We start from the raw sequence: 14,786 nt of genomic DNA, 5'->3' as shown, positions 1-14,786 counted from the left end.
GAGATGCATTCTGCGTACTGCTTTGGGATCTGCGGTCTAGAAGACAAGAGGGAAGTACTGCGTGGGGGTGGCTGTGAGCCAGCCCGCCATCAGCCAGCTGTGCCAGGAGCAGAAGCCTGGCTGTGTCAATGCCTTGGAGGCTCACCATGGCCCTGGAGCACTGGGTGCTCGTAACTGGCATTCAGAACAAGGGGTGTGCTGAGCGTGCAGCTGCCCTGAAACACTGGAGAGGTTTGCATCTTAGTCCCTGCTCCTGTCTTGAAACTGGCTTCTCACCTCTGGTGGCACAGCTGCCTTTTCCTGTCAAAAGGATAAGAGGAGAGAGTCATTACTTCTTCTCTACCAGGACCAGGCTTGGCCCTTCTAATTTCCTGCAGTAACCATTCACCCAAGATGGGTGAACCCTGGCTTTCCTTTTCTTTTCTGCTGGATTTCAGAGACTGACTATGTGTCTTGAGGGTTGGGATTGGGTTTTGGGTTTTTTTGAGTGATAGATAAGCTGTGGAAACTTAAATTTTGCTCAGAAGCTAAGTTTTTCAGATAGTCTAAAAGCGTGTTGGGTTCCAGCACTGAGCAGTCCCATGTCTGTTGTACCGGTAGTCATGCAACCCTCTACCTCGGGGCTGGTGGGGATAAAGTGCTAATTTTTGACACACAATCTAGGACACCTAGATCCATGCTTGAGGAGATGCAGAGCTGTTTTTTCACCTTCCAGGACAGTGCCCAACCATCAGCTTGACAGTGCTTTTTCAGGGCATGGGCCTTCATCAGCTCTCACTTCCACGTTGTTGATTAAAAAGGTGCAGTGATTACACAGGTTAAAGCACAGGGCAGGGCACTCTCCTGAGCAGATGGAGACTTATTTAATTTAATAGTAAACTTATTTATTTATAATCTAAGTGGAGAGGAAACTAAACCCCAAGCATGTATCCACTGGGTTATGTCCTTTTAAAAATTAAGTGATTGTGAAATTGTTCTTGTACAGCAGCATTTCACTAAGGTCTGTTTGCAGAGCACCACTCACATGGGAGACACCGATCTCAAGGCAGCCTGACAGGCTTCACGTGTGGTGCAGTATGAGACAGGACAGCCAAAAGGAAATCTCTTTGCAAACGCCCTATGATGGGTCCCTGGACCACACATGACAATGTTTTCCATATTTATTTATTTATGTACCTATGTCAATTCTGACCTACTTGAAGAAAGGGGAAAAAGAAAAAAAAGGTTTCTTCCAGCAGCAGGTTTATGGAGAAAGACCCTGTCTCATTCCATAAGGCTGCTGGCTGGAGCCTCTTGTATGGTGTAGGTAGCTCCTCCTCTGTGTGGGAGGTGGATGATGGGTGGAGATGGAGCACTTTCCATCTACGCAACTCTGGTCGATGTAATGAACACCAGCACCTCCCCTTGACGCAGGATCACTCAAAATTAGGCTTTAACTTGCAACTGCAATGTGATCCTCCATGCGGCTACCGAATAGTAAAGAAATAATCAAAGAAATGCATTATTTAAAGTGTCATCACACTCCAAAATGTGTAAGGCCAAGCTTTATTTAGAAAAGCCTGGCAACAGTATCCTGTTTCTGTGTTTTAATGGAAAGAACATTGGGCTTGGTGCTTAAGCCTTTTAGTCCAACAGTATTCTCTGCCTGTAAAGCACAGCTGGATAGCAGACCCAGACCTTAATTTGCTTGTGTGTTTTCCCTGAAATGATTTCTAAAGTCTTTTGATGTTGCCGTTCACTACAATTCTGGTGACTTTTTCTTTGATGTCAAGCTCTGTACAGAGGCAGAAACAAATATTTCCAATAAAGTAGCAATAGTTCACAGCCTGGGCACAAAACACTTCAGTTTGTAAAGCTGAGTTCTAGTTTCCAGACCACCTCCTTTTTAACAAACTGGCCCTGGCTAATTGCTTCAGTGGGACAGTTGTAACTGCAACTTTGTGACTGAATACAACAGTAAGATGTCTATGAACAGACTGTTGTATGTCTAATATGCTTTAAAATCATGCAAATGCTGCTTCATGATTCAAACAAAAAAACCTTCATTAATTAATTTCAGCTTCCATGACCGTAGAGATGACAAGTTAATGGAGCCATTCGTACTGTGTGGATAAGGATTTATCCACGCAATTCCCCTAAACGTTAATGGGAGTTGTGTAGCTGAATCCCAGACTTGCCATGCTGAAACTTACCCCTAACTCTCCAAGGAGAAGGGCGCTAATTGGATTGCTGAGTTTAAATCCTCCAGCTAGTCAGTCTATAGAAAGGATTTAGCACTGGCTCTGTAAAAGGCTTTACATAGCTTTGCAGTGCAGTGCAGGGGAAGATTTTTTTCCTTTCTTTCTTGTGATTAATTGTGAGGCTTGAGGTGACAGGAGACATAATGAAATTCATAAATGCCAAAGGCCGTCCCTAGTCACATTCCTGGCTGTTGGTTTAAGTTAGGAACTGACAGCAGTGTGAACAAATCAAGGTTGTTCTGATAGCCTTTCAGTTACGGGGAAGAAAAAGTAACTGACAATGAGAAACCACTGGAGGTGGTTTAATGGGTATAAATTTTCAAGAAAGAGTGATATTTTACACTGATTCAGATTCTTGGATACATAAATGACTTACAAACAGACGTATTCTGCCCCCACTGCAGTCTGAGGGATTCCAGTGCTTTTTCACAAAAGAAGATATTGGCACAAGTTATTTAAGCAACCTGCCGAGGAAAAGCTGTTGCAAAACCTGTAGCAGAACTCAAAGTGACTTGTTCTGTGTCTTCGTTCGTGACTGGCCTTGCTCTGCTTGTTATGAATTTTAAAAATCCAGTTCCCTCTCTGGAAAACAAAACTTGCAGCTTGAACAAGCAGCATAAAAATTAACCTAGGGCTCTCACTTCGGCCTGGAAATACATTCTGCTACTTCCCCACATCCAGGTTTGAATTACAGTGTAAAGAATTGCTTCACCAATCCTGTTTTCCTAGCCCATGACAGTGCAGAACATGTCACGTCTGAGTATATATTGACCAGATACTGATGCGGTGATCCTTTGAGCCAGCTGCTAGCAGTCTCTCACTGGGGTTTTTGTGATCTGAGAAGGACACACAATGGACAGTTGCTGTGTGGTAGTCCAGCACTGCTAAGGGCTTCAGTTTTTTCCAGCCAAAGATCCTGATGCGATGATCCCACCCTGCTGTTGCTAAAATCTTCTTGTCTGGACGGATGGTGATATCAGATATGCCAGCGTTGACAAGTTGGTGTGTTTTGTAAACCTGTGTGAGAAAGTTATAGAGGAGTTCTGATTGTTTAAAACAAACAGAAGAAAAAGGAACCTTTGGGGATTTCAGAAGCTATAGTGCCCACCCATATACACTGGTATCACCCAGGTAGTACGGAGCTTTTCAGCTGGTGGGTGATGCCTTAGTGAGAACAATTACAGAGATGGAAAAGACCTTAAGTTAAGCCTATCTATCTCTAGCACCATTCTCTAAAAATAAAAGCATCCCTTGTATGTTTTTAGTTTATATTGCATTTAAAGCTATTTATATTGTCACAAGTGAAGCTCTGAGTCAAGGTTTTGAGAACCAGACTACACAGCTTTGCTCTTTTCTTCCAGCTATTCTTGCATGAGTTGCAATGTTCAGAGCCATACATTTCCCCTACTTCTGCAGTATTCCCATGCTGAGATTCTGAGCTGATGGTTAAACTACCTGCCACTTATTGCTACTACTGTGGCCCCCCACAAAAACCCCTGTAAGCTATGGTAGCATTTACCACAGTCTTGAGAAAGGAATGCTTCCAGGAATTAGGTTACAGTGTCAGGAAATCTGTATTTCTAGTAGTCCTTCCCAAGAGACTTCTATTTACACCAAATTCCAAGAAGGGGATTATGAACAAGTTATTGATTTCAATCTTGGAAGCCTTTTGTTACTGTTTGGAGACTACTGGGGCACAAGTTTCTGAGGGGCACAATTCAACTGGAAGGCATTTTGCTTCCTTCAGGAGGCACTGGGGCTGCACAGGACTTAGCCCTTGGAAAGAAAAAGTTTTCACCTCACTGCCATGAGCTTCCCCTGAAGCACAGAGGAAAAAGCTCAATATAATACACTTTTGCTGTTCTCATCTCAGGTAACTTGTATTAGTCAGCAGTCTACCTCTGAAACACATGCAGTGTATGCACCAGCGTGTGTGCTGAAATAGCCTAGCTTTTGTCACAATGTGGAAAACACCTTTTGAGTGTGTGCTGACCTTGAAGTACTGTTATTTATAAGCACAATTGGAAATGACGTGTTAATGCCACCATCTACTTAGGTACAAGATGTGTAACTATCTTGTACCAAAGCTTAATATAATTCAGTGCATACTTATATGCTGCATGTTGTTTTTCTGAAGCGGGAAGGGATTGAAAAGCATATTACATCTGAGTAGCTTTCCTCCTTGAAGGACATTCCATGATGCATAGTTAGTACAGGATTATAAAGACTATATTCACTGCAGATAATTTTAACTATAATACTGGATGTAGAAAACTAAAACTCCAGAAATGCTAGTCAAAGTTGGTTTCAGATGCAGTTGAACACATCTTGGAATCTTCCAGGCACAAAGCTATAAGCAATTATTTTTCAACTATATAACAACTGCCCAGCTACCTACTCAAACAGCAAGAGATGTGCAACTCGATGAGAAAAAAGGCTAAATGAAACTTGGTGTGCTTCTTGCATGCTCCATACATTCCTCTTTTAAACAGGACCTGACGAATGGGTCTACAGCCAGCTCAGAGCAGAGGACAGCAAGTGTTGCTCAGGCCTGAGGAACAGCAGGAGGCTGTACGTGGGCCTCTTTGTGGGGCTGCTACTGTAAAACCTGTGCTTTTTGCTAGTACGTGTGTTCTTCCAAACTCCCCAGTTACGCTAACGTAGCATGGCTTCAGTGGGATTTCTGTTGGCCTATGTGTACTGGCAAGGGAAGGATTTATTACTTACATCACCAGCCTGGCAAATGTAAGATGGGCCTTACTCTGTAACCGAGATTATTAGCTAATGGCTATAACCAATCCCGGGCGTGGCGCTTCCCACCATTACTGTCAATTACGTGGGCAAGATCCATACAGCAAAATCAGGACGACTGGCAGAAATTGCATGTCATCAGCAAGCTACAACTTGAAAATGAAGCCTATAATGGTGATGCCTTTTGGCTATGGAACATGAGGGAACAGTGGGCATTTGTGCATGATCTGCAAATACAAGAGGTGAGAGAGAAAAACAAAACAAAGTAGAACAACTTGCTCAAGGTATACGCAGCCAGGTGAAATCCTAATGCCAGGATTTGTGCCATCCAGTCACTTACGGGCAACTACTGTAGTCAAATGCATACCAACATCATTTCCTAACCAGAAAACCAGCTTGTAACTAAGAAAACAAAGAGGTAAAAACAGGTGAGCTGCTTTCAGCCAGTCATGACCAAGGACACTTGCATCTACTAGCAGATGCATTAAGAAATTTTGACATGCTGAGGCCAACAGCTATCTACCTCTCCCTCCCTCCTTAACACATGCTAGCTATGATTTTTTTTTTTTAAATCTCCCTCTCCTACACCCACATCATGTCTTTAGGCCCTATTCTTATTAGAAAAATAGCCAAGATAGCAGCAGCCTTAGCTTCAGCATTTAAGGGAAAAGCCTCAACAACCCAACCAACAAAACTTGTGTGCTTACTTACATTACAGCTTATAGAATTTTTTTCTTGTCATATATAAAGGAGCTTTCTTAGCTATTATCAGATTTCTTAGTTCTGCTTTGTTTATTCACCTGCAGAAGCTGTTTACCTCCTACATTCTACCACAAACATCATCACATAATTACACTATCTTGTCCAAATCAGAAGGCTCATAGCCAATCCAATCATTTGCTGACAGTGATGATTTCAGCAACTTTCTTGTAGAAGACAATACACCAAACTTTCCCCATAGCAATAAACTATGAAGTTACCTTCATCATCTATTCATTGACACACTGGAACATTGCCACTTAAAACAGAGCTGAAGTACCATCATTGCGTCATTATTTCTCCAATGGCAGATAGCTGTGCACCACGTTTACTTATTAAAACCTTTTAGAATAAAAATAATGTGCCACTGAGTGGCTTTCCAACGTCTACCATTACCTCAGGTACCTGGAATGTCAGGGGAAAAAAAATCCCCATCTGGTTTATATTATTAGTGCAATAGTGGAAAAAAACTTAATCTATGTCCTTGACAATCTCTAGTGCTCATATGAAAGATGCATTTTATTAGGGCATTCACACTATGCATGAAGCACAGAAACATTACTTATAGTTTATAATACTTGGCATTTAAGTGTATTCTGAGGAAAGCTACTATCTCTCAGTGTGCTGTGCTGACGAGGTAACTAATCCTGCATCTCCTGGGAATGCGAATACCCTGTGGAAGACAATACCTGGAATGTTTCAGGTGAACAACTGTTTATTTTTCCCGTGAGTCATACCTGTACCCCTGCATTACAGTTAACTCAACTGAAATGTGCTGTGGAGAACAATATTTTCTTTGAATTTAGGAAAAAGCTATGCTGTAATTAATATGAAGGAACAGCTTCCTCTCCAACACCAGAATATGTGAAGCTTTAAGAAACCTGTCATGATGTCGGGTTTCTGACACCTTGGCATTAGAAAACTAGTCTCAATACCAAGTTTCTTACTGGGACTTACCTGCTCACCTTCCTTCTGCTTCCCTGAGGTAAGGACACCAGGTGCAGATATGTGCCAATTGTGATAGAAAGGCTGGGGCAGGAGGAGGGCAAACATGACAGGAAAACCCCAAACCATGACAATTGTGCAGCCAACTTCTTAAAACTCTTCTTTATCACGAGGGCTTAGAACCCCTTTGCTACTTATTCAGAGTCTGGAGTGCCTCTTTTACTTCATGTTGTATTGTTTATTAAAGTTCAGAAGTTCTCGGTGAGCACTGTGTCCTCCCAACTTCATCTCAGTTGGATGCATTTACGCTACATGCACTTAGTGCCCTACCACTCCATAAATGCTAGTTCTGTGGTGATGCCTAACAGATGATACACCTTCACAGCGTCCCCCAGGTGACAAGTCACCTTTGGATGTCCGAGCACTTGCTTTTCTTCCTGTAGCACCATTGAGAAAACAGCATTAACTTGCCACACTGCCTAAAAAAAAATCTCCACAAAAGCTACAAGCTGGAAGAGCGGTTATTGGTCTTCCATGAACTAGTGTGTACCCAGCAGCTCTCTTCTCAAGGATGATATGGGGGCACACAGGGACTGGTTCAGGTCCTCTTCATTGTGTGTTCAGGGGACGACTGCCCCTTTAGAAAAGGTTAAAGCACTCAGCACTGGAGAGGCTATGCATGAGCCATTTTAATTTTCATGAGCACTTTATTTATGCACTTCATTTCCACACCTAGTTAAAACCTACTTAACCCCTTGGCACTGTTGGAACACTTGCTAAAGGTGTCTAGATTAAGCAGTATTTATTGCCATTCACTAGTGTAGCCTGAGCTGGTGATTATGAGACCTCCTTATAAACCAGCCACTCCAGGTATGCATAGCTCAGACACAAACTGGTATATCCAATTAACTTATTTTCCCTGTCTCCAGCTAGGGCTCTAAAGGTGCCAAAGGAAGCTGGCTGCCTAAACCTCATGTCCTCTTGGTGCTAGCTGGGCTACTCCTACTCCTTTTGTTTGTGAAGTATTTCATGGAATAGTTCTGTCTTTCCCACAGTGGAAAGAAAGCTCTATCCATTCAAGCAGAACCTTTGGAAAAGCAATCCTTTGTTTCTCACTTTTATAACTCATTTATAATGTTTAGGACATTCCGAGAGCTGGATACTACTAACGTGATAAATGAAGATACAGAGGCAATGGCTTGAGTAATGCTAGGCTTGTGTGCCTGTTGCAACTTTGGTAAAACCAGAAACATGTGAGAGAGGTTTTCTTTCTTTTTTTTTAAATCCTCACCATCTTTTGCTAAGTCTAGTCACATAGCACAGACATTCTAACCAGTCTGTGATTAATTAGCTAGAGATCTGCAACAACTCCTCTTCATGACTAAATATTTTTTTAGTCTATCAAACTGTTAGTGCAAAGTGGGATAAATGACACTAGAGGGCCAGTGATCCTGACCTGGAGGTTCTGTTGCTCATTGAGGCTCCAGATGCTAAGCACCTTTTCAGATGAGCCCGAGATCCCCTTGGCCTTCTCTGAGTCAAAATCAAGGCTCATCACTGGCTCCTGGTGGCAAGCAAGTTGGCTCAACGCTTTTCCCGTTGACAAATTCCAAAGGACCACTGATCCATCTTCATAGCCAGCCAGAAGCAAAGGTTGTGAACCACAGTTGAGCTGATCAAAGGAAAAGTTAAAACTGTTTGAGAAGTAAATAGTCTGTTAGGAAAATTATCATCCCCAGGTAGGTTTCAGTCCAAGCACCAAGAAAATAAATGAAAATGCTGACTGGTGTGGAAGTGAAAAGTTTAGAAGTCTGAATGTCAAATCTTGGTAGTCCATCCACTTACTAGCCTTACTAGGTAACTGCTGACATGCACTTATGGTCTTTCTATCTACATATAAAAGTCTATTTTATAGATATAATATGTATCTAACATATACATATATACACACACATATAGAAAATTTCTCTCTGACAATCCAAACTATTACCCTCTGCAACACCTGAAAAAAGGCTGCCTGAAGTTTTCAGAAGTTTTACTTCATGGCCTGAACTTTGCTTGTGCTCCTTGAAAAAAAACCTACTTAGAGCAGCTGAGTTCCTATCAAGCTATACAAACCTGTATGGACAGTGAAAGAAGTGCCATGCTTAAAGATTCCAGTTTCACATTGCCAAGTGTAGGGTTACACATACGGATCATTTACCCAAGTCCACCACAGTGCTTAAAGGTAAACAGTGAACCTCCCGTCAGGAATCTCTGGGTGAGTCACCAAGGGGTTAACGGGCGCCCGAGTCCCACTGTAACCAATTGAAAGCTATTTTGATTAATGATGTCACAGGCCAAAGGGCATGGCACCCTGGGCAGACACCTAATTTATTTAAGCCTCTGAAATAACTCAGAGAAGGGAACATTACTGGATTACATGTCACACTTAAGGAAAATATTCATCATTGCTCCAGCCAAAAGACTAATGACCCCCTGAGCAGTAACTGGTTATGTGAGTGAAGATGCAAATCCCTAATGAAAAGCAACTAAAAAACAGGCATCTGTTAATGCCAGTTATTCCTTTAACAGGAGAAGAAACACCAAAATAGACATTGGGATTACAACCACCTCTTGCAGGGACATTGTACCCTAAGAAAAGTATCCAATAGCTTATTCAGCTCTTTCCAAACACTGTCTGATCCTACAGGATTCGTTTGCTTGGTGTTCCGTTCAGAATAAAGGTAAAGGACATGTATAAAGAATTAGTTTTTACTGGCATCACATTGTTGAATGACATTCTTCAAACTTGCTGGCTGTCAGTGTCATGATACAAACCTGCAGTGGCCAAAGGCTCACTGCCTCTATGAATGGTCCAGGCTATTCTCCCACTGGTTATTATTTGTTCTAGGGGGAGTTAAACTAACAAGAGGTGGGTGGTCTGGGTAATAAGACTGCTGAGTAAAAGCCTCATGTTCTTCCTCAGATTTATTCAGCCTAAAGAAGTGTTTAAATGAGGAATGGATCTCACTGAGCAGGGAAGAAAACTGCCCCTTAAAAGAAGGAAACCAAGGGGAAATCCCCTACGTCATCTTTCTGAACAGGTCTGCCCACACCTGCAGGAGCCTCATTCCTTGCTTTAAGATCCCTTTTCTTTTGAAAAGGTAGGGAGCGTGCTCTGGCTAGAAAGGCGCACAAAGAAGGTGTCTCATAATGCCCAGAACTGTGCATGATTTTTCTGTCAAATTTTTTATTTGCTAAAATAATATCACATCAGAGCAATGAATATATGTCAAATATATGTGAACTAATGTTAACTCATCAGGCATTTTGGATGAAGAGTACCTGGTTTTTAATACCAGGGGAAAAGTTAAAAAAAAATCTGAATGAAACAAACATTTCAGATTTTATTTATATTTAATAAAGGGTAAAACCTTCAAAGCAAAACAAAGTATTTCATAAGTACTTCAATTAAGTTTTAAAAAAGCCCCCAGTTTGGGCATGGAAAACGCCCCACAATTATTTGTACTGCTCTTCTATGAGCACATGACTCCTCCGGAGCCCTGGGCTCTACAGAAGGGATAGCTTTCATTAGCCGATGAAACAAGATTTGGATGGGCAGTCGGCCCCTCTGCCTTACTCAGAAGGGGATGGCCAGATGGGCATAGGTGCTCATAACCCTCATTAGGATGAGAGAGACAGCGGAGTGCTCAGCGCTGTGCAAAACACCAGGCAAAACCTTTTTTTTTGGTGCTGTGGGTATCTTAGCTTAGATTTGAAAACCAGTAATTTGCAGGTGAGATTTAAGACTGGTCTATTTTAAAAACAAAGTATTGGGTTTTATGAACTGAAGGTCTCCCACACTTCTTCCTGACTTTTCCTAACCATATGAAGTGTAATATTTCAATGAGTGCATACACTTTAACTTAAACAATAAAAGCTATTGAAAGATCAGGGGAGCTCTCAGTCCGATGCCTGGACTCACCAAGCAGTGGTTCACAACAGCCTGCTTATTTCAGTTCTTAATAACGGACACTTCTGGCAAAAAGTCTTCACCATTCATGTTCTGTTTCAGTGGAAAAATTAAATTATAAATCATTGTTCTTCCTAAGCAGGAAATTTTGTTGTTGCATTTGGATAACTGTCAAGGAAGGAAGAAAAGGTGATCTGCTGTCAACTCAACAGGAATAATTGCTATAGTTTATATAAAGTAATAACTCTGCGTTTCCAGTTTCTACATGTATTATTCCCGTTGAATTATTTTGTTTGCACTGTTACGCAACACGATGCCTTCCCCAAGGAGTGCAGAAAATTTAAGGGAAGACTATCCTTACGCCTGCAAATCCTACCCCACCCAATTAGTAATAGCAGGAAGGTGTGAAGCTGAAGCGACAATGTATTTAAGAATATGAACCTTCATAAGGAAAAAACCCATTGAACAAACTAATACATTTAAGGACAGACCTAGTAAAATGAGGGAGGGGAAAAGGTTCACACCAACAAAATAAACAGCTGCCAGCTTTTTAACTGCTTAGGAGAAGCCAGTGAGGCTTAATCTACAAGCCTAACCTAAGCCTGAATTTCCTTCTGCTCTGTAGTAAAGTTTCTAATGCATGCTGCTGCTGGTAAGGTGCGCTGCTTCCCTGACACATGGATCTTTTTTATTGGCATGCAGAAAAATATGACCATGTGTGGCTGCAGCCCCCAAACCCTCGTTGGACAACAACCCTGAGCATACTTCCTTCAGACCACGTGTGGCTTGCTCCATGTCAGCTTCTGTTTCAACTCGTTAATTTACTGTGCCATAAGCAACATCAAATAGTCTCTTAGGCAACACATTACCCATAAGCGATGGGCTGGGGAGTGCTCATCTCCTGGGTATGTCTATATTGCCCAATGCAGTAGTGTACAAAGAAATCCTGGACGGCCTCTGTTCAGGAAGGGGTGCAGCTGGGTTAGCTCATTTTCTTCTGCTTTTATGGTTACAGGGTTACTCAGCAAGCCGCTTCCAGCGAAACCACAAAACAGAATGCAGAGCATCACTTTGGTACACCACATATAATTATTTGCCCTTAAGAGTATCCTCCTCCCCCATGCTTTTAAGCCGAGTTGCACGCATTTGTAAAAGAGCAAATACAGCTGTGAGACTGTAAGGGATTATCTATCCTTGCCTGTTGCAGTCTAGGAAGTTGTGGTGACTTCCCAAACCAGAATTTGCATGGAATAATTTACCTCTCCCAGTTCCCAGTCCTCTGCTTTATCCCCACTGGCAACAAAATTAAAAAGTACATAAAATTAAGACTCTGCACCTGCTCTGCTTCCTAGAGGAATAGCAATATTAATGCATGTAGAAAATATGGCAAGACAGAGGACTTTTTATACAGGCAACAACATTTTCAACACTGAACATTTCCTCAGTTATCTTCATCTTATTAAAATTTGTCCAGGAGACAGAAAGCCCCATTCATTTCATTGAGTACTGAACACTGATTGCATTTTTAGGAGAAACTTTCTGTTTAATAAAAACCTAATCAGTCTATTTCATTTTCCTTCTAATTTTTTTCTAGTTTTTAATTACACCATGGGACTTGAACTGTGGCCTCTCCTACTTCTGTCTGAAGTCAGCAGCTGAATTACTCTAAACTTTAGTCGGTTCAGGACCTTGAGTGAAGACACTAAGGCCTCCAATTCACAGCTGATTGATAATTCTTTCAACTTAAACCAATACAAATGTTCAGATGAACCTGCAGGAATAACACTTGAAACCAGCAGGGATGGTGCTGCAGACTTATAACCGTATGTGGTCAGGGGGTTAAACTGGGTATCAGCTTTGCTACCAATTCTTTGGCGATTTAGAGCGAATCACCTAAACTCCTTCCTCCCTCTGCTGCCACCTTTTTGTATTACTTGTCTTTCACTGGTGGCACCCCATAAACATTATTTGCTGAATGCTCTGCAAATGTGGGGTTTTTTTGTTAACTGCTTTTGTCTACCTTTCTGTCCAAAGTCAATACAACCATAAATATTTTGTTCCTATTGTATGTCTGGAATAGAAATGTTCATAGAGCACTTCCTTGTCCTGAGGGCACTGAAGTGAATGTAACCTGCCATTAAAATCACTGTTTTTAAGTAACCCAATCATTTCTCATCATTCTTAATGCAGTGAGAAACCATATCAAACAGCTGGCTTTGGTAAGTTGCTCATTTTCCTCTTGATTGATGCAAAAACCATATCTATCCTAAGGATACAAAGCTTTCCCTGAGCATTTGCAAATCTTCCATTAAAGCTTGGAAAGCTCTGAAAGTTACATTAAGGATGTTCACAAATCTTTCCCCCCTTTAATAGTATAATTACTTGATTGGTTTGATAATAAATCAAAATCCAAGTGAAGAAAGATTCATGTGCTTCATATAAAATGAATCACAGGGAAAACATTTCACAATTAGCAGGCGCTCTTGCCTTACCTGCCATAACTTCAGACACATGGGCATGCCCAGCTTGGCACCCACCTCTGGCTTCAAGGTACAGACTGACGTCTTGGACGGCAGCTCCAAAACCTGAACCTGACATCAGGAAAACAAGAGTATTTGGTCAGGCTCCAGGTCAAAATTCTGCTGTTAAAAACACAAGTCTTTTAAGGTGATTAAGGCTAGTATAAGCTCTTCCAGTAAAAACTGTCTGGAGGAAACTGAGGAATGCATGTTAAGTTGGAGCTGTAGGGGAATCTACAGCTATCTAAATAAATGCATTGTTTTAGGAAAGACCAGACAAAACTGCTAGAATGAACATATCCTCTTCTTCCACTCTTCTATTTAATCTGTATTATAGTCTTCTTTCCATATAGTAGATGATATTGTGCACACACTCGATAATACTGCAGACTGCTTAATCTGAAAACATGTCCCTACTTCCTCTCCCTTTCCCCTTTTTCCATCTCTGTTGCTAACTTTTTTGTTATATTCACTTGTGGACACTTGCATCGTCTCCTGTTCTGTCATGGTAACACAGAGCTTGCGTGGAAATACAGGCTATATATATATCTAAGGCGGATTTTTTATCTACTGGCTGACTGCACTAACAAAATGTAACCCCAGCATTATCTGCTAATGCAGGCTGGAGCAGTGATGGCATACAGGTATTTTTAACACAATATTGTCTGACCCTATTCAAAGCAGGGTCAGACAATACTGTGTTAAACACCTGCTCTGTCTGCATAGCAGCTTCCACTGTTGCTTGCACCAGTGGTAATGAATTATGGATCTGATTTTTTTTAATTTTATCTTCTTTTTTTTTAGCATTGGACAAGCTTTCCTCTGCCAAGGAAGTAGCTCATTTCCACCTCAGGATGATGGCAGGCAAGATCAGGGGAGTCTGCCTTTGCAATTTGGCACTGGAAGGTTTTGAGTCTCTTGATTGACACGGAAGTGCCTCACTCAGCTGATTCTCAAGCCTGGAACTATGGAGAAACAGAAGTTCTTAGGAATCAAAAACTTGCTGCTAGGAACATCGCTGTATCTCAAATGCACACTTAATCACAAAGGTCATCTTTTATTTTTATTACATAACGGTCTGCATTATCTCGTAAAATTAAAGGACTTCAAACATTTGATAAATCCAGCATCACCAGCCATTCTAGGCTATTTCAGAATGTGCAAAAGCCCAGCAGTGCTGTCGGACAGCCCCAGTCATGCGAGTTTCCTTAAGCATCTGAGATGAGGTATTACAAATATGGCTCCTCTGGGAGCCATCAGTCAAGGCCACGGCAGCTGCGATGGCTTTCCAATCCCATACCTTCAGTTCAAAGCTTGCCAGAACATCTTCCCATTTCTAGAGGTTGTCAGCTAGCCTGCCAAAAGCCAGCTGCGCTCTAGGACTGCACGTCGACAACGTACTAAACACAATATACAGAACACTTTCGAAAGCCACTTAGCAATGGAGCAGGAAACTGTTTTCCAGATCTGAGGAATGGAGACTACAGCAAAGAGCCATCCAATATGTAGACCAAGCCTATGAACAGACCAAAGTCTGATCACCTGGGAATTCTGGTTCTTTGGAGCTACACTCGTAACAAAAGATGCTTTTCTCTCGGCAACTTTCTTGCTACCAGC

The 14,786-nt window shown here is 41.7% G+C and overlaps 1 protein-coding gene across 7 annotated transcripts in view; it reads right to left on the bottom strand.

Annotated features, from left to right (window-relative positions):
• Nucleotides 1-803: 803 nt before the first annotated feature.
• Nucleotides 804-14,786, bottom strand: part of GNB1L (G protein subunit beta 1 like) — a 45,489-nt gene continuing 31,506 nt past the window's right edge. For 4 of the 7 annotated variants that reach the window (XM_075516169.1, XM_075516171.1, XM_075516170.1 and 1 more), the window contains 3 exons: nt 13,143-13,241; nt 8,152-8,367; nt 808-3,257 (listed from right to left, as the gene is read on the bottom strand). In XM_075516169.1, the coding sequence (XP_075372284.1) occupies nt 2,991-3,257; nt 8,152-8,367; nt 13,143-13,241 (582 nt within the window). In that variant the 3' untranslated portion in view covers nt 808-2,990. Of the gene's footprint in view, nt 3,258-8,151; nt 8,368-13,142; nt 13,242-14,786 lie in introns of all 7 variants that reach the window. The other 3 variants (XM_075516172.1, XM_075516173.1, XM_075516174.1) reach the window with 3 other exon arrangements.

This window comes from Mycteria americana, chromosome 13 (assembly GCF_035582795.1).
Source record: "Mycteria americana isolate JAX WOST 10 ecotype Jacksonville Zoo and Gardens chromosome 13, USCA_MyAme_1.0, whole genome shotgun sequence".
In the NCBI taxonomy this organism is placed as follows: Eukaryota; Metazoa; Chordata; class Aves; order Ciconiiformes; family Ciconiidae; genus Mycteria; species Mycteria americana.
The sequence above is the reverse complement of the archived record's forward strand: the minus strand, read 5'-3'. Positions and strand labels throughout refer to the sequence as shown.